At 46.3% G+C, this 20358-nt stretch overlaps 2 protein-coding genes across 7 annotated transcripts in view; both read right to left on the bottom strand.

Annotated features, from left to right (window-relative positions):
* LOC117410220 (syntaxin-3-like) overlaps window positions 1-1331 on the bottom strand; it is a 37396-nt gene extending 36065 nt beyond the window's left edge. For 3 of the 5 annotated variants that reach the window (XM_059020216.1, XM_059020215.1, XM_059020214.1), the window contains exon 1: window positions 716-1330. In XM_059020216.1, coding sequence (XP_058876199.1) covers window positions 716-745 — 30 coding nt within the window. In that variant the 5' untranslated portion in view covers window positions 746-1330. Of the gene's footprint in view, window positions 1-715 lie in introns of all 5 variants that reach the window. The other 2 variants (XM_059020218.1, XM_059020217.1) reach the window with 2 other exon arrangements.
* Window positions 1332-5981: 4650 nt separating this feature from the next.
* LOC131729959 (GTP-binding nuclear protein Ran) lies at window positions 5982-19189 on the bottom strand. 2 transcript variants are annotated; one of them, XM_059020221.1, is made up of 7 exons: window positions 19007-19022; window positions 16966-17013; window positions 13200-13361; window positions 11830-11955; window positions 10253-10440; window positions 7554-7724; window positions 5982-6914 (listed from the first exon to the last, which is right to left on the bottom strand). In XM_059020221.1, exons 5-7 carry the CDS (start codon window positions 10421-10423, stop codon window positions 6870-6872), a joined length of 387 nt encoding a protein of 128 aa, XP_058876204.1. In that variant the 5' UTR covers window positions 10424-10440; window positions 11830-11955; window positions 13200-13361; window positions 16966-17013; window positions 19007-19022; the 3' UTR covers window positions 5982-6869. The 2 variants fall into 2 exon arrangements, with proteins under 2 accessions (XP_058876204.1, XP_058876203.1); XM_059020220.1 differs by having other exon boundaries at window positions 5988-6914; window positions 13277-13361; window positions 19007-19189.
* Window positions 19190-20358: the final 1169 nt, after the last annotated feature.

A 20358-nucleotide genomic window follows, 5' to 3' on the forward strand; every position in this document is an offset into this window, starting at 1 on the left:
TCAGAGCCACACTGCCTATACCATATAAAGAGGGTGAAATGATATTTTCATGTTCTCAGCAGACCACACAAGCGACACACGGTGAAAAACTAGAAACGGGACCATCACGCCTAAAGCGGTACGGTTGGCTACACCGCCATTGTCCTCCAGCGTGCAGCGCCGGTTCATATCGAAGCGTCGAGACCCCCCCACCCCTTCCCTCACCCTTCCCCACCCCTTCCCTCACCCTTCCCCACCCCTCCCCTCACCCTTCCCCACCCCTCCCCTCACCCTTCCCCACCCCTCCCCTCACCCTTCCCCACCCCTCCCCTCACCCTTCCCCCTCCCCCAAACCCAGAGGAAAACACAGCATAGCGAGACAGTGGACCGCAGTCAGGTGACAGTCATTACCCCCCAACCCGTCACAGCAGGTGCGCTCCAGAAACACACGCTTACATAAATAATAACCTGACCGACACAGACTCCCGTCGAAAACAGCCTGCGTCGTTTTTAAAACGCTAACTTTTTTTTTTTTTTTTTTTTTTTAAGAGTATTTTTGAAATTATAAAACAGGAAGAGACAGACGACATACGTGTGTCAAAACTAAATCCGAATCACACGACAGCAACTTATAAAACGCGAGAGGCAGTAACGGCTTCTAAAAAACAAAGTCATTTAATGTTATTTCAATAAAATATAAATACATAAATCAAATCAACGAAACGCCGGCACTCACCGCTTTCAGCTGGTCCAGTCTGTCTTTCATGTTGAAAAAAAGTGTCTTTGTCGTCAAAACAAATTTAAATAAACAAATTTTAAAAAGTTAAGAAATACACTTTTACAAAAAATAAGATAAATCCACTCCTTTCTTCTTTATTTGGCGTCTGTCGAGCGTTTCTTTTGCGCTCGAGGAACAAAACCGTCTATTCCTCTTTTTCTCTCTCTCTCTCTCTTTCTCTCTCTCTCTCTCTCTCTCTCTCTCTCTCTGTATAAATCTATATATTTTTGGTTTTTATTTCGGAACTGTCAGTGGATTCCGAGGCAGGTTGCGGTTTTTCTCTCTCTCTCTCTCTCTCTCTCTTTCACCGCCCCTCCTCCTCCTCCTCCTCCTCCTCTCTGCCACAGAGTGATTTTATCTGAGTAAAGAGGATTATTTCAAGCTTCACATAATCACTAAATCTCCGCGGTCGCTTAGCCTACACACCCGGAACACAGAGCCGACAGACTCGCTTTTCTGTCTGTCTGTCTATCTATTAATTTCTCTCTTTCTTTCTCTCTGTCTCTCTCCCTCCTTCCCAGCAGCAATGCTACGTATACGGAGCTGAGGTAATATGCAAAAATCTTCTACCACGCCCAGCCAGATCAATATAATACCTGCACTGGACCAAAAAAAACAGACAGCAAACTCTGACTTACTTCTTAAAGGGGACGCGCAGTTACCGAGACAAGTGCACGATCACACGTGTGCAAACCACGCTTTGAGAAAATCCATTTCCATTCTGTGTTTTTACAGTCTTACATCTTAGTAGCTTTATTAACATGATCACCCTCCCTTTAAAGGAGCGCTGACCATCTTTAAAATCCATTCTCTCACCTCTTATTAGCTTTATTAACACGATCACCGGCCCCTCCCTTTAAAGGAGCGCTGACCGTCTTTAAAATCCATTCTCTCGCCTCTTATTAGCTTTATTAACATGATCACCGGCCCCTCCCTTTAAAGGAGCGCTGACCATCTTTAAAATCCATTCTCTCACCTCTTATTAGCTTTATTAACATGATCACCGGCACCTCCCTTTAAAGGAGCGCTGACCATCTTTAAAATCCATTCTCTCACCTCTTATTAGCTTTATTAACATGATCAATGCCCCCTTCCATTGAAACTAAACTCTTTTCAGAATGTAGTAAACTAACACAGACCCCAAGAAGAAGGGATTATATTGTAGCGTCAAACTGAACAGGATTGTGGGGCTCTGTCTGTCTGTCTGTCTGTCTGCCTGTCTGTCTGTCTGTCTGTCTGTCTGTCTGTCTGTCTGTCTGTCTGCAGCTTTAATGAAACTAAACTCTTTTCAGAATGTAGTAAACTAACACAGACCCCAAGAAGAAGGGATTATATTGTAGCGTCAAACTGAACAGGATTTTGGGGCTCTGTCTGTCTGTGTGTCTGTCTGTCTGTCTGTCTGTCTGTCTGTCTGTCTGTCTGTAGCTTTAATGAAACTAAACTCTTTTCAGAATGTAGTAAACTAACACAGACCCCAAGAAGAAGGGATTATATTGTAGCGTCAAACTGAACAGGATTGTGTGTGTGTGTGTGTGTGTGTGTGTGTGTGTGTGTGTGTGTGTGTGTGTGTGTGGCGGGGGGGGGGGGGGCGGGGGGGTTGATTCAGTTGTAAAGGGAAGTGTATGTTTAGATGTTCTGCTGTAGAAATGTGTCACGCTGCTGGTAACGGGGTGTCGCAGTGGGAAGATGTGAAACCAGTTTGTCTCAGTCAGTCAGTTTGCAGTTATTATTATTATTATTATTATTATTATTATTATTATTATTATTATTATTATTATTATTATTATTTATTTCTTAGCTGACGCCCTTATCCAGGGCGACTTACAATTCTTACAAGATATTACATTATTTTTACATACAATTCCCCATTTATACAGTCGGGTTTTTACTGGAGCAATCTAGGTAAAGTACCTTGCTCAAGGGTACAGCAGCAGTGTCCCCCCACCTGGGATTGAACCCACGATCCTCCGGTCAAGAGTCCAGAGCCCTAACCACTACTCCACACTGCAGTTGGAGTGCGTGTCTCTCCGCGACCCTGACGGCTCACTGTCACACAGAGAGCACGTGATTTCCTTCCTCTCCTTTCAAAACCGCTTTAAGAGAACTGCAGTAATTCAAATAATGACAAAACACACAGACACACACCACCACCATAGACACACACACACACACACACACATACATACACACAACCACACACACACACACACACAGACACACCACCACAGACACACACACCACCACCATAGACACACACACACACACACACACATACATACACACAACCACACACACAGACACACCACCACAGACACACACACCACCACCATAGACACACACACACACATACATACACACACACACAGACACACCACCACAGACACACACACCACCACCATAGACACACACACACACACACACACATACATACACACAACCACACACACACACACACACACAGACACACCACCACAGACACACACACACACACACAACCACACACACACACACACCACCACAGACACACAAACACACACACACACCACCACCATAGACACACACACACACACACACACACAAACCACCACCATAGACACACACACACACACACACAGACACACACAGACAGACAGGCACACACACACACACACACACCACCACCACAGACAGACAGACAGACACACACAGACGTTTTTGGTTCCAAAGTTTCATTCTAGATATTTTTATATAGATATGTAATTTTTTTTCACAATGTTTATAAGATTATTTTTTTTCTAAATTCTTAACAGATCTTTTTTTTTATTTCGTTTTTATCGTAATGTTTCTTTGTTTACATTTTAAATCGCAGCCACGGTACAGTCTGTTGTTCATTTTACTGTTACAGCATTTTACAGCACTGTGGATCGGCTCAGCCACATAGCATGTAGTTATTGTAATAGAGGGGTACCCCCTGGTCGATCCTGTAGTCATTGTAATAGAGGGGTACCCCCTGGTCGATCCTGTAGTCAGTGTAATAGAGGGGTACCCCCTGGTCGATCCTGTAGTCATTGCAATTGAGGGGTACCCCCTGGTCGATCCTGTAGTCATTGCAATTGAGGGGTACCCCCTGGTCGATCCTGTAGTTATTGCAATTGAGGGGTACCCCCTGGTCGATCCTGTAGTCATTGCAATTGAGGGGTACCCCCTGGTCGATCCTGTAGTTATTGCAATTGAGGGGTACCCCCTGGTCGATCCTGTAGTCATTGCAATTGAGGGGTACCCCCTGGTCGATCCTGTAGTCATTGCAATTGAGGGGTACCCCCTAATCGATGGTCGTTTCTCCTCCTGAGTGAATTAAACACAGCGGCTCCTTCTGTGTGTTTTAGGGTGTGTTTATAAAACTGCGTTCAAACAGCAGAGTCTGACAATCTCTTTCTTCAGAGTCCTTCCTGTGCTGAGAGTCTGCTTATAAACCCTGCATTCAAACAGCTGACAATCTCTTTCCTCAGAGTCCTTCCTGTGCTGAGAGTCTGTTTATAAACCCTGCATTCAAACAGCTGAGAATCTCTTTCTTCAGAGTCCTTCCTGTGCTGAGAGTCTGTTTATAAACCCTGCATTCAAACAGCTGAGAATCTCTTTCCTCAGAGTCCTTCCTGTGCTGAGAGTCTGTTTATAAACCCTGCATTCAAACAGCTGAGAATCTCTTTCCTCAGAGTCCTTCCTGTGCTGAGAGTCTGCTTATAAACCCTGCATTCAAACAGCTGACAATCTCTTTCCTCAGAGTCCTTCCTGTGCTGAGAGTCTGTTTATAAACCCTGCATTCAAACAGCTGAGAATCTCTTTCTTCAGAGTCCTTCCTGTGCTGAGAGTCTGCTTATAAACCCTGCATTCAAACAGCTGAGAATCTCTTTCCTCAGAGTCCTTCCTGTGCTGAGAGTCTGTTTATAAACCCTGCATTCAAACAGCTGAGAATCTCTTTCCTCAGAGTCCTTCCTGTGCTGAGAGTCTGCTTATAAACCCTGCATTCAAACAGCTGAGAATCTCTTTCCTCAGAGTCCTTCCTGTGCTGAGAGTCTGTTTATGAACCCTGCATTCAAACAGCTGAGAATCTGTTTCTTCAGAGAGTCCTTCCTGTGCTGAGAGTCTGTTTATAAACCCTGCATTCAAACAGCTGAGGATCTCTTTCCTCAGAGTCCTTCCTGTGCTGAGAGTCTGTTTATAAACCCTGCATTCAAACAGCTGAGAATCTCTTTCCTCAGAGTCCTTCCTGTGCTGAGAGTCTGCTTATAAACCCTGCATTCAAACAGCTGACAATCTCTTTCCTCAGAGACCTTCCTGTGCTGAGTCTGTTTATAAACCCTGCATTCAAACAGCTGAGAATCTCTTTCTTCGGAGAGACCTTCCTGTGCTGAGTCTGTTTATGAACCCTGCATTCAAACAGCTGACAATCTCTTTCTTCAGAGACCTTCCTGTGCTGAGAGTCTGCTTATAAACCCTGCATTCAAACAGCTGACAATCTCTTTCTTCAGAGAGAACTCCTCGTGACTTTTCACTCTGAACCACTGATGGTGAAAATAGTTATTTAATGTCTTGGTCGTGCTGCATAACCACAGAAAAGTGTTTCACAAAATCCAGTGCTGTAAAATACTCTAAAGGGCTGGTAATCAGACTCCTATTCCACAGCAGTGTCACCCAGTCCAGGTTTTACTACCAGCTTGATCAGCCCCAGTGTGTCTAGCTAACAACCTCAGGTGTGTCTTATTATTAAACTCCTAGTGAAACCAGGACCGGATCGCACTGCTGTGCAGCGGGAGTCTCATTCCCAGCCCTGAATTATAGTTACTGACATTGTAACTGCAGTTTAATATCACTAGACTGGACTGGACTGGAATTACACTGCAGTTTAATATCACTAGACTGGACTGGAATTACATTGTAACTGCAGTTTAATATCACTAGACTGGACTGGAATTACATTGTAACTGCAGTTTAATATCACTAGACTAGACTGGAATTACATTGTAACTGCAGTTTAATATCACTAGACTGGACTGGAATTACATTGTAACTGCAGTTTAATATCACTAGACTGGACTGGAATTACATTGTAACTGCAGTTTAATATCACTAGACTGGACTGGAATTACATTGTAACTGCAGTTTAATATCACTAGACTGGACTGGAATTACATTGTAACTGCAATTTAATATCACTAGACTGGACTGGAATTACATTGTAACTGCAGTTTAATATCACTAGACTGGACTGGACTGGAATTACATTGTAACTGCAGTTTAATATCACGAGACTGGACTGGAATTACATTGTAACTGCAGTTTAATATCACTAGACTGGACTGGAATTACATTGTAACTGCAGTTTAATATCACTAGACTGGACTGGAATTACATTGTAACTGCAGTTTAATATCACTAGACTGGACTGGACTGGACTGGATCACACTGCTGTGCAGCAGGAGTCTGATTATCATCCCTGCTCTGATGCAGCTTGGCAGGATCACATGAACTTCTCATATTAGCAAACTTACAATAATGTAATCCTAGGTCTTTTTTTATATTATTTTTTGCTGTTGTTGTGACTTTTATTTTATTAAGTGCTGTTTGTTGCATATAATTGAACCGAGAGAGAGAAAGAGAGAGAGAGAGAGAGATAGAGAGAGAGATAGAGAGAGAGAGAGAGACAGAGATATAGAGAGAGAGAGAGGGAGAGAGAGAGAGAGGGAGACAGATAGAGAGAGAGGGAGACAGAGATATAGAGAGAGAGAGAGGGAGAGAGAGAGAGAGGGAGACAGATAGAGAGAGAGGGAGACAGAGATATAGAGAGAGAGAGAGGGAGAGAGAGAGGGAGACAGATAGAGAGAGAGAGAGAGAGGGAGACAGAGAGAGAGGGAGAGAGAGAGAGAGAGAGAGAGAGACAGAGATAGAGAGAGAGAGAGGGAGACAGATAGAGAGAGAGAGAGAGAGAGAGAGAGAGAGACACAGACAGAGAGAGAGAGAGAGAGAGCGGCTTTGGTTCAGAATGTTCATTTTTTTCTGGGAGGGGGGGGCGGAGTTTAAAAAAAACAGGGAAACTCCGCCCCCTCTGGAACCCTGAGGCTAGAGGGTCAGCAGGTTAAAGGTCGTCGTCCTCGTCTGGTAACGCCGTTTCCGAAGCGACCTGAAAAAGAGACGACAGAAGAGAACATGATTAAAATGCAGAGGTAACAACGGACACTTACCAGATCCACTCACAAGTAACCTGGCAGGCTTTGAGGGGAGAGTCGAGACCTCTCTCGCTGTGCCGGTGGATCTGTGTGTGCGTCTGCCTCTCTGTGTGTGTGTCTATTAATCACTCTCTGTGTGTGTGTGTGTCTATTAATCACTCTCTGTGTGTGTGTGTGTCTATTAATCACTCTCTGTGTGTGTGTGTGTCTATTAATCACTCTCTGTGTGTGTGTGTGTCTATTAATCACTCTCTGTGTGTGTGTGTGTCTATTAATCACTCTCTGTGTGTGTGTGTGTCTATTAATCACTCTCTGTGTGTGTGTGTGTCTATTAATCACTCTCTGTGTGTGTGTGTCTATTAATCACTCTCTGTGTGTGTGTGTGTCTATTAATCACTCTCTGTGTCGATCGCTCACTGTGGGTGTAATTCCCCTCCCCTCCTCCAGGGGGCAGTGTCGCCATTCCCTCACCTTCAGGTCCAGCTCGTATTGCGCTGCCCTGTGTGTTTGTGTGTGTGTTTGTGTCTGTGTATCTCACTGTGGGTGTAATTCCACCTCCCCTCCTCCAGGGGGCAGTGTCCCCGTTCCCTCACCTTCAGGTCCAGCTCGTATTGCGCTGCCAGCGTGGGGTCCATGGAAACCTCGGGCGGGGCCAGCGCCGGCATGGCAACGAACTCCAGGTTGGGGTCACCGATCAACTTCCTGCCCAGCCACAGAAAGGGCTTCTCGAAGTTATAGTTACTCTTCGCAGAGATATCATAGTACTGAGAGAGAGGGAGGAGGAGAGGAGAGGAGAGGAGAGGAGAGGAGAGGAGAGGAGAGGAGAGAGGAGAGAGGGAGTATGAGAGAGGAGAGGAGAGGAGAGAGGGAGTATGAGAGAGGAGAGGAGAGGAGAGGAGAGAGGAGAGAGGAGAGAGGGAGTATGAGAGAGAGAGGGAGGAGAGAGGAGAGGAGAGGAGAGAGGAGAGGAGAGAGGGAGTATGAGAGAGAGGTAGGAGAGAGGAGAGGAAAGAGGAGAGGAGAGGAGAGAGGGAGTATGAGAGAGAGAGGGAGGAGAGAGGAGAGGAGAGGAGAGAGGGAGTATGAGTTGTATTTGTATCACTATCGAGACTCGCTCCACTGGCTCCCGATCACCGCTCGCATCCAGTTCAAGACTCTTGTACTAGCCTACAGATGCCTTGATCAGACTGCACCCAGCTACCTCCAGACCCTCATCTCTCCCTACACCCCCACTCGACCTCTCCGCTCCGCCTGCACTAGAAGACTGGCTCTACCTCCGCTACGCTCCCCTGCCTCCCGAGCCCGCTCCTTCTCCACCCTTGCTCCGCAGTGGTGGAACGACCTTCCTACAGATGTCAGGACTGCCCAGTCCCTGACCACATTCCGGCGCCTCCTTAAGACTCACCTCTTCAAACAGCACCTGTAGAACTCCTCTGTTGTATCCTGGGACACTATCACCCTTCATTTAAATATGCTTTATTTTGCTCTTATCTGCCCCCTATTTTACTGCATTTAATCCTGTACTTTAGAGTACTGTAATCTCCCAAGTGTTTAATCTGTAGTATTTTGTACTTAATCATATCCTGATGTAACTATCACTACTTAATCATATCCTGATGTAACTTTCACTATTATCTGCTGTATTATTGAATTGTGGTTTGTCACACTTGAGAATTATTGTATTTCTTGTTCTTATTGTATGACTTATATTGTAACACTTGAATGTATTTGTATTTGCTTGCGATTGTAAGTCGCCCTGGATAAGGGCGTCTGCTAAGAAATAAATAATAATAATAATAATGAGAGAGAGAGGGAGGAGAGAGGGAGTATGAGAGAGAGAGGGAGGAGAGAGGAGAGAGGGAGTATGAGAGAGAGAGGGAGGAGAGAGGGAGTATGAGAGAGAGAGGGAGGAGAGAGGAGAGGAGAGAGGAGAGGAGAGGAGAGAGGGAGTATGAGAGAGAGAGGGAGGAGAGAGGGAGTATGAGAGAGAGAGGGAGGAGAGAGGGAGTATGAGAGAGAGAGGGAGGAGAGAGGGAGCAAGAGAGAGAGGGAGGAGAGAGGAGAGGAGAGGAGAGAGGAGAGAGGGAGTATGAGAGAGAGAGGGAGGAGAGAGGGAGTATGAGAGAGAGAGGGAGGAGAGAGGGAGCAAGAGAGAGAGGGAGGAGAGAGGAGAGGAGAGGAGAGAGGAGAGAGGGAGTATGAGAGAGAGAGGGAGGAGAGAGGGAGTAAGAGAGAGAGGGAGGAGAGAGGAGAGGAGAGAGGAGAGGAGAGGAGAGAGGGAGTAAGAGAGAGAGGGAGGAGAGAGGAGAGGAGAGGAGAGAGGAGAGGAGAGAGGGAGTAAGAGAGAGAGGGAGGAGAGAGGAGAGGAGAGGAGAGAGGAGAGAGGGAGTATGAGAGAGAGGGAGGAGAGAGGGAGTATGAGAGAGAGAGGGAGGAGAGGAGAGGAGAGGAGAGAGGAGAGGAGGAGAGAGGAGAGAGGGAGTATGAGAGAGAGGGAGGAGAGAGGGAGTATGAGAGAGAGAGGGAGGAGAGGAGAGGAGAGGAGAGAGGAGAGAGGAGAGAGGAGAGAGGAGAGAGGGAGTATGAGAGAGAGAGGGAGGAGAGAGGGAGTAAGAGAGAGAGGGAGGAGAGAGGAGAGAGGGGAGAGGAGAGAGGGAGAGGGAGTATGAGAGAGGGAGGAGAGAGGAGAGCTACTCAGTTACAGTTACTCTGCAGAGATGTCGTAGTACTGAGAGAGGGAGACGGTGAGATTTATAATATTATAAAAACTGAAGAGACAGAAAGACACACGAAGGGAGAGGTAGAGACACACAGCAAGACGCACTCACACAGAGGGAGAAGAGACACACACACATACAAGAGGGGGAGAAGAGACACACACACACAGGGGGAGAAGAGACACACACAGAGGGAGAGAGTGGAGGAGACAGACTCAGAGAGAGGGTAGAGACAGGGAGAGAGACACACAGTAAAGGACACAGAGGGAGAGAGACACACAGAGGGAGAGACTGGCTGACACACAGAGGGGGAGGGAGAGAGAGAGACAGAGAAAGAGAGAGATAGAGAGGAAGGGAGAGGGGGAGAGAGCGAGAGAGACACACACAGTAACAGACACAGAGAGGGAGAGACAGGCTGACACAGAGAGAGAGGGGGGAGGGAGAAGGGGAGAGAGCAAGAGAGAGAACGAGACAGAGAGACACAGAGAGAGTGAGAGAGACAGAGACAGCGAGACACAGAGAGACACAGAGACACACAGAGAGAGACACACAGAGAGACAGAGAGAGGTCTGTACCTGCAGGTTCTTCTTCCTGTGGAACACGATGGACTTCGCCTTCACTTTCCGGTCCTTGATGTCCACCTTGTTGCCGCACAGCACGATGGGAATGTTTTCACAGACGCGCACCAGGTCCCGGTGCCAGTTGGGGACGTTTTTGTAGGTGACACGCGACGTGACGTCAAACATGATTACAGCGCACTGAGCTGGGAGAGAGAGGCGAGCATTGTGAAGCATACTGAAAAAAACACATTGAAAACTAACACTGAGAAAAAAGATTCCCATTGTAAAGCATAGGGAGGCATTGTAAAGCACAGAGAGGTCTGGTAAAGCATAGGGAAGCATTGTAAAGCACAGAGAGGTGTGGTAAAGCATAGGGAAGCATTGTAAAGCACAGAGAGGTCTGGTAAAGCATAGGGAAGCATTGTAAAGCAGAGAGGTCTGGTAAAGCCCAGGGAAGCATTGTAAAGCACAGAGAGGTCTGGTAAAGCATAGGGAAGCATTGTAAAGCACAGAGAGGTCTGGTAAAGCATAGGGAAGCATTGTAAAGCACAGAGAGGTGTGGTAAAGCATAGGAAAGCATTGTAAAGCACAGAGAGGTCTGGTAAAGCATAGGGAAGCATTGTAAAGCACAGAGAGGTGTGGTAAAGCATAGGGAAGCATTGTAAAGCACAGAGAGGTCTGGTAAACCACAGGGAAGCATTGTAAAGCACAGAGAGGTCTGGTAAAGCACAGGGAAGCATTGTAAAGCACAGAGAGGTCTGGTAAAGCATAGGGAAGCATTGTAAAGCACAGAGAGGTCTGGTAAAGCATAGGGAAGCATTGTAAAGCACAGAGAGGTGTGGTAAAGCATAGGGAAGCATTGTAAAGCACAGAGAGGTCTGGTAAAGCATAGGGCAGCATTGTAAAGCACAGAGAGGTCTGGTAAAGCATAGGGAAGCATTGTAAAGCACAGAGAGGTGTGGTAAAGCATAGGGAAGCATTGTAAAGCACAGAGAGGTCTGGTAAAGCGTAGGGAAGCATTGTAAAGCACAGAGAGGTGTGGTAAAGCATAGGGAAGCATTGTAAAGCACAGAGAGGTCTGGTAAAGCATAGGGAAGCATTGTAAAGCACAGAGAGGTCTGGTAAAGCATAGGGAAGCATTGTAAAGCACAGAGAGGTCTGGTAAAGCATAGGGAAGCATTGTAAAGCACAGAGAGGTCTGGTAAAGCATAGGGAAGCATTGTAAAGCACAGAGAGGTGTGGTAAAGCATAGGGAAGCATTGTAAAGCACAGAGAGGTGTGGTAAAGCATAGGGAAGCATTGTAAAGCACAGCGAGGTCTGGTAAAGCATAGGGAAGCATTGTAAAGCACAGAGAGGTCTGGTAAAGCATAGGGAAGCATTGTAAAGCACAGAGAGGTCTGGTAAAGCGTAGGGAAGCATTGTAAAGCACAGAGAGGTCTGGTAAAGCGTAGGGAAGCATTGCAAAGCACAGAGAGGTCCGTCTCTCAGCCCCCCTCTCTCCTCTCTCTCCCCCCCTCTCTCCTCTCCCCCTCTCTCCTCTCCCCCTCTCTCCTCTCCCTCTCCTCTCTCCTCTCCTCTCTCTCTCTCTCACCTTGAATGTAGTATCCGTCTCTCAGCCCCCCGAATTTCTCCTGGCCGGCCGTGTCCCACACATTGAACTTGATCGCCCCTCTGTTGGTGTGAAAGACCAGGGGGTGCACCTCCACCCCCAGCGTGGCTGAGGAGAGGCAGCAAGAGACACGGGTTCAACGAAGGGGTAATTACAATTACAATTACACTATCAAAAAAGTTACACAAACAGGGACCCCCCCGCACCCCCCCGCACCCCCCGTCGCCGTGGTTACTGTGTTTATTCTAAATAAGCAGCGCTAATAATCACAGGTAAACTAGAAGTGAATGAAAATCAGAGAGAGGGAGGGAGGGAGGGAGGGAGGGAGGGAGGGAGTGAGAGAGGGGGGGAGGGATTGATTGATGGATTGATGGATGGATGGATTGAGTGAGTGAGTGAGTGAGTGATGAAGAGAGGGAGTGATTGATTGAAGAGAGGGAGTGATTGATTGATTGATGAAGAGAGGGAGTGATTGATTGATTGATGAAGAGAGGGAGTGATTGATTGATTGATGAAGGGAGGGAGTGATTGATTGAAGAGAGGGAGTGATTGATTGATTGATGAAGAGAGGGAGTGATTGATTGAAGAGAGGGAGTGATTGATTGATTGATGAAGAGAGGGAGTGATTGATTGAAGAGAGGGAGTGATTGATTGATTGATGAAGAGAGGGAGTGATTGATTGATTGATGAAGAGAGGGAGTGATTGATTGATTGATGAAGGGAGGGAGTGATTGATTGAAGAGAGGGAGTGATTGATTGATTGATGAAGGGAGGGAGTGATTGATTGAAGAGAGGGAGTGATTGATTGATTGATGAAGGGAGGGAGTGATTGATTGAAGAGAGGGAGTGATTGATTGATTGATTGAAGGGAGGGAGTGATTGATTGAAGAGAGGGAGTGATTGATTGATTGATGAAGAGAGGGAGTGATTGATTGAAGAGAGGGAGTGATTGATTGATTGATGGATGGATGGATTGAGTGAGTGAGTGAGTGAGTGATGAAGAGAGGGAGTGATTGATTGAAGAGAGGGAGTGATTGATTGATTGATGAAGAGAGGGAGTGATTGATTGAAGAGAGGGAGTGATTGATTGAAGAGAGGGAGTGATTGATTGAAGAGAGGGAGTGATTGATTGATTGATTGAAGAGAGGGAGTGATTGATTGATTGATGAAGGGAGGGAGTGATTGATTGATTGATTGAGGGAGGGAGGGAGGGAGGCAGGGTCAGGGAGTGATTGATTGATTGATTGATTGATTGATTGAAGAGAGGGAGTGATTGAGGGAGGGAGGGAGGGTCATGGAGTGATTGATTGATTGATTGATTGATTGATTGATGGAGTCGGATCTGGACCCACGTTTGGAAGCAGCCGGCAGTGCGCTCTGAAAGCAGAGCCGTCTCACACACAGAGCAGCCTCCCCCGCGCTTCCTCACCAACGTATTTCTTCTCAAACTCTCCAGTCAGGTGTCTCTTCACAAAGGTGGTCTTCCCCGTCCCCCCGTCTCCAACCAGCACCAGCTACAGAGAGACAGACAGGACACCATTAAACACGAGGGAGAGGGACAGGACGCCATTAAACACGAGAGAGAGGGAGACAGGACGCCATTAAACACGAGAGAGAGGGACAGGACACCATTAAACACGAGAGAGAGGGACAGGACACCATTAAACACGAGAGAGAGGGACAGGACACCATTAAACACGAGAGAGAGGGACAGGGCGCCATTAAACAAGAGAGGGAGGGACAGGACACAATTAAACACGAGAGAGGGACAGGACACCATTAAACACGAGGGAGAGGGACAGGACGCCATTAAACACGAGAGGGACAGGACGCCATTAAACACGAGAGAGAGGGAGACAGGACACCATTAAACACGGGGGAGAGGGACAGGACGCCATTAAACACGAGAGAGAGGGAGACAGGACGCCATTAAACACGAGAGAGAGAGAGACAGGACGCCATTAAACACGAGGGAGAGGGACAGGGCGCCATTAAACACGAGAGAGAGGGACAGGACGCCATTAAACACGAGAGAGAGGGACAGGACGCCATTAAACACGAGAGAGAGGGACAGGGCGCCATTAAACACGAGAGAGAGGGAGACAGGACGCCATTAAACACGAGGGAGAGGGACAGGGCGCCATTAAACACGAGAGAGAGAGACAGGACACCATTAAACACGAGAGAGAGGGACAGGACGCCATTAAACACGAGAGAGAGACAGGATGCCATTAAACACGAGAGAGAGGGAGACAGGACGCCATTAAACACGAGAGAGGGACAGGACGCCATTAAACACAAGAGAGAGACAGGACACCATTAAACATGAGGGAGAGGGACAGGACGCCATTAAACACGAGAGAGAGGGACAGGACACCATTAAACACGAGAGAGAGGGACAGGACGCCATTAAACACGAGAGAGAGGGACAGGACGCCATTAAACACGAGAGAGAGACAGGATGCCATTAAACACGAGAGAGAGAGAGAGACAGGATGCCATTAAACACGAGAGAAAGAGGGACAGGACGCCATTAAACACGAGGGAGACGGACAGGACGCCATTAAACACGAGAGAGAGGGACAGGACGCCATTAAACGAGAGAGAGGGACAGGACGCCATTAAACACGAGAGAGAGACAGGACGCCATTAAACACGAGAGGGACAGGACGCCATTAAACACGAGAGAGAGACAGGATGCCATTAAACACGAGAGAGAGGGAGACAGGACGCCATTAAACACGAGAGAGAGGGACAGGACGCCATTAAACACAAGAGAGACAGGACACCATTAAACATGAGGGAGAGGGACAGGACGCCATTAAACACGAGAGAGAGAGGGACAGGACGCCATTAAACACGAGAGAGAGGGACAGGACGCCATTAAACACGAGAGAGAGACAGGATGCCATTAAACACGAGAGAGAGAGAGAGACAGGATGCCATTAAACACGAGAGAAAGAGGGACAGGACGCCATTAAACACGAGGGAGACGGACAGGACGCCATTAAACACGAGAGAGAGGGAGACAGGACGCCATTAAACACGAGAGAGAGGGAGACAGGACGCCATTAAACACGAGAGAGAGGGAGACAGGACGCCATTAAACACGAGAGAGAGGGAGACAGGACGCCATTAAACACGAGAGAGAGGGAGACAGGACGCCATTAAACACGAGAGAGAGGGAGACAGGACGCCATTAAACACGAGAGAGAGGGACAGGACGCCATTAAACACGAGAGGGACAGGACGCCATTAAACACTAGAAAGAGGGACAGGACGCCATTAAACACGAGAGGGACAGGACGCCATTAAACGCTAGAGAGAGGGACAGGACGCCATTAAACATGAGAGGGAGACAGGTTGCCATTAAACACGAGAGAGAGGGACAGGACACAATTAAACACGAGAGAGACAACTAAACAATAGAGAGACACAATTGAACACTAGAGAGAGAGACAGCACACACACTGAATACACAATTAAACATGATGATCTTTCTATTTGATGGTGCTGCGTGTTCCCATGCGTTGCTGTTTATGTAAGGTGTGTGTTTTAAATTTAAATTTTTAAAAAAAAGTTTGACCACTTTTTTAAACTTTTAACTTGCATTCCCTGCCTCAAGATGGCTTCCTGCGTACCCGCATGCACCTCTCAGAACTACATTTCCCATCATCCTCCTGCTCACATCCGCCTGGCCCTCTCAGAACTACATTCCCCATCATCCTCCCGCTCGCACATGTAACCGAGATGGATTTACCAGCGAGCAGGAGGATGATGGGAAATGTAGTTCCGAGAGGTCCCCGGGGCAGCCATCTTGAGACAGGAAATGCAATTTCAAAGTTTAATAAAGTGAACAAAATGTAAAAATAAAATAAATTAAAAACACACACCTTGAGAAAACAGTTATAGCAACACGTGGGACACGCAACACAACCCAATTAACAACACAGATCCTTATGCAGCCTTCACTGTAAAGTTGCGTGGAATTCGCTACGTTATTTAGACTTGACCACATACAATAAACCGCACGAGAAGCCACATGTTATATGAATTCCTGAATACATGACTTGCTTGCGTGTTCGTTTGACATTTAAAATGTTTGGGAGGTTTATGTTCACCAGCACAGTCTGTACAGGACAGTGGAGTTTGATTCGAGAATTCGGAAACTGTACTCAGAAACAGATCTCATAAAATCCCACCCTTACTATCAAAGACAGCAAACTTTTAAATCTCCGAGGCAGACTTTCCAATTCCAAAATCCTGTGCTAGTTTATCCCGGCTAACTCACCTTTCCAGAAGTGAAACTATTTCCAACTGAAGTGTGCCAGACACACAGACAGACAGACAGAGCCCCACAATCCTGTTCAGTTTGACGCTACAATATAATCCCTTCTTCTTGGGGTCTGTGTTAGTTTACTACATTCTGAAAAGAGTTTAGTTTCATTAAAGCTGCAGACAGACAGACAGACAGACAGACAGACAGACAGACAGAGCCCCACAATCCTGTTCAGTTTGACGCTACAATATAATCCCTTCTTCTTGGGGTCTGTGTTAGTTTACTACATTCTGAAAAGAGTTTAGTTTCATTAAAGCTGCAGACAGACAGACAGACAGACAGACAGACAGACAGACAGACAGACAGACAGACAGAGCCCCACAATCCTGTTCAGTTTGACGCTACAATATAATCCCTTCTTCTTGGGGTCTGTGTTAGTTTACTACATTCTGAAAAGAGTTTAGTTTCATTAAAGCTGCAGACAGACAGACAGACAGACAGAGCCCCACAATCCTGTTCAGTTTGACGCTACAATATAATCCCTTCTTCTTGGGGTCTGTGTTAGTTTACTACATTCTGAAAAGAGTTTAGTTTCATTAAAGCTGCAGACAGACAGACAGACACACAGACAGACAGACAGACAGACCCCCTGTACCCCCAGATTCTGATCCTCTCAATATCTTCTGCTAAATAAAGTGAACAGCAAGTTTCGTGACAATGAGATCAGCGGGTCTCCAGATCTGTTGAATCGTGTGACGCGCGGCCACCTGCGCTACACCCCCTCCACCAGCAGGGGGGGTAATAATAAAGCTGCTGGTTTTTCCTCGCGTTCCTCTTACCTTGAACTGCACCTGCGGTTCCCCTTCAGCCATCAATCAAACCGAGTTCTACAAGAGAGACAGAGAGAGAGAGAGAGGGGGGGGAGAGAGGGGAGAGAGAGAGGAGAGAGAGAGAGGTTAGAGAGAGGAGGGGGAGAGAGAGAGAGAGAGAGAGAGAGAGAGAGAGAGAGGGAGAGAGAGAGGGGAGAGAGAGGGGAGAGGGAGGGAGAGAGGGGAGAGAGAGAGAGAGAGAGGGGGGGAGAGAGAGGAGAGAGAGGAGGGGAGAGAGACAGAGAGAGAGGGGGGAGAGAGAGGGGGGAGAGAGAGAGAGGGAGGGAGAGAGGGGGGAGAGGGGAGAGAGAGAGAGAGGGGAGAGAGAGAGAGGGAGGGAGAGAGGGAGAGAGGGGGAGAGGGGAGAGGGGAGAGAGAGAGAGAGAGAGGAGGGAGAGAGAGGGGAGAGAGAGAGAGGAGAGGGGAGAGAGAGAGAGAGAGAGGGGGGTTAGAGAGAGAGGGAGAGAGAGAGATTAGAGAGAGAGAGAGGGGGAGAGGGGGAGAGGGAGGGAGAGAGAGAGGTTAGAGAGAGAGAGGGAGGAGAGAGAGATAGGGGTTAGAGAGAGAGAGAGAGAGGGGGAGAGAAAGAGGAGAGACGCACATCTCAAACGAGTTTTCCGCAGTTTTACATTAAAATAACATTTATAAATAAACAATTTATAAATACGTTACAAACATCCATTATAACTTATACGAAAAAAAAAGGTTTTAAAAATGTGTGTGCGCTTCAATCAGACCGCGTGACCTACAGCAACAGGAAGTAGCATTCTGTTCATTTTTTATCTCCATTCTTTTTTTTTTGAAGAAGAAGAAGAAGAACCAAAATATATTCCTAAGTTGGAACTTGCTTGCCACTAAATGTGTGTCTGTGATCCCAACAGAATACGAATATTATTATGATGTTATTTCTTAGCAGACGTCCTTATTCAGGGCGACTTACAATTGTTACAAGATATCACATTATTTTTACATACAATTACCCATTTATACAGTTGGGTTTTTACTGGAGCAATCTAGGTAAAGTACCTTGCTCAAGGGTACAGCAGCAGTGTCCCCCCACCTGGGATTGAACCCACGACCCTCCGGTCAAGAGTCCAGAGCCCTAACCACCACTAACCACCACTCCATATAGAAATCAGACTCCTGTTCCACAGCAGTGTCACCCAGTCCAGGTTTTACTACCAGCTTGATCAGCCCCAGTGTGTCTAGCTAACAAGCTCAGGTGTGTCTTATTATTAAACTCCCAGTGAAACCAGGACTGGATCACACTGCTGTGCAGCGGGAGTCTCATTCCCAGCCCTGAAAAGAACAGAAAAGGCGGTTATAACTCAAATAACATACATAACACATGAAAACTTAATAATTAATAATAAAACGTTATTGATATTAATACTAGAGGCGTATAATAACGCACACAGGTAGCTAAAAATTACTGTTTTATACAGAAAACCAGTTAAACAAATTAAAGTCTGTATTTTGTTAAAAGAACAACAATACAACGTGTTACTCATTATTAATTTAACATTATTATTATTATTATTATTATTATTATTATTATTATATATCACGTTCCTGTCGTATTGTCTAATAAATCACTGCGTTTCAAATAACAACGCCGCATACTGCTGGGAACTTACAAAAAATACCTCAGAAATATTTAAAAGATATGTATAATTATATTTATTTTTTAAAAGGAAGGTTATGACTGCTAATAGAAATATCATAACTGATTACAGCGGCCTGTATCGAGCTTCCCGTTTGAAAGCCGGATCCAAACGGCGCGGCGTTTTAAAAACAAACAAACAAACGGACAAATTATTTAAATATCAATAAATAAATAAATAAATTAATTAATTAATTAATTAATACACGAAGCGGACACTTCCTAACGACTCGGGTAACGGGTTTTCGCCCCGGTCCACGATTCAAACTGGCGTGTTGTTATTTATTTAGTTATTTATATCATAAAAATACGTTTTTTTAAATGTAATTTTTTTTTTAAAAATCTCACCCGGCGTTTCTTCTCAAACCCGCGTCGCTCCAAGAGGAGTAAAGAAAATGCCGGCACCCAGGCGGACTTCAGCCGGTAGGTGCCCCCGTCATGTGAGAGGGGTTTGTGACGTCACACACCCCACCCCCGTCATGTGACAGGGGGTATGGGCGCTCTGTACAAACCAGCGTGGCCAGTTCATGACGTTTATTTCAGTAACTACAGCACTGTTGCGTGCGTGATAGCGAGGGATGGTCTCTGGGACAGAGCTAGAGGTGCGTACGTTTTTTTTTGTTTTTTTTTGGTCTGAAAAACATTTTGTTCCTTAAAATGTTTTCATAAAGGTGCAAGCCTTTCCTTTACTAAGATGGCGGGTGCCCTGTGACGTCATGCCTTTTCGTTTCAGATTATTATTATTATTATTTGTTTATTTAGCAGACGCCTTTATCCAAGGCGACTTACAGAGACTAGGGTGTGTGAACTATGCATCAGCTGCAGAGTCACTTACAATTACGTCTCACCCGAAAGACGGAGCACAAGGAGGTTAAGTGACTTGCTCAGGGTCACACAATGAGTCAGTGGCTGAGGTGGGATTTGAACCAGGGACCTCCTGGTTACAAGCCCTTTGCTTTAACCACTGGACCACACAGCCAGTGAAGGTTGACCTCCACCCCGTGTAAATAGGCTTTTTGATTTTCAGTGTTTTTTCGCCAACACGAAAAAATTAAATTGATATTATTATTATTTATTTCTTAGCAGACGCCCTTATCCAGGGCGACTTACAATTGTTACAAGATATCAAATTATTTTTTACATTCAATTACATTATTTTTTACACATTATTTTTACGTACAATTACCCATTTATACGGTTGGGTTTTTACTGGAGCAATCTAGGTAAAGTACCTTGCTCAAGGGTACAGCAGCAGTGTCCCCCCCACCTGGGATTGAACCCACGACCCTCCGGTCAAGAGTCCAGAGCCCTAACCACTACTCCACACTGCTGCCCCCACATTGATACCTGTTAAGGCTTTCGTGTCTCTCAATCAATCAATCAATCTATTTTATATAGCGCCTTTCATAGTGGACCCCCGTCACAAAGCACTTTACAAGATGCAGTAACAACAAGAAAATCCATAATACTTTAAATACAGAGAAATGCATCATACAAGATATACAGTAAAAAACAATGCATTTCACAAAATAGTGATGCTGGGACTCAGAATCACTGTCGATCCCTCTTGAGACGGTTGTCATGCTGATGCGCTGGGGAGACCGCGCTGTGGCAGGCCCACCGAGGGGGCGGGGACATTTCCCCGGGGCCCAACACCTCGAAGGGGGGCCCTGATGAAGGGGGAACTTTTTTTTAAAAAT

This window comes from Acipenser ruthenus, unplaced genomic scaffold, assembly GCF_902713425.1.
Source record: "Acipenser ruthenus unplaced genomic scaffold, fAciRut3.2 maternal haplotype, whole genome shotgun sequence".
Classification (NCBI taxonomy): Eukaryota; Metazoa; Chordata; class Actinopteri; order Acipenseriformes; family Acipenseridae; genus Acipenser; species Acipenser ruthenus.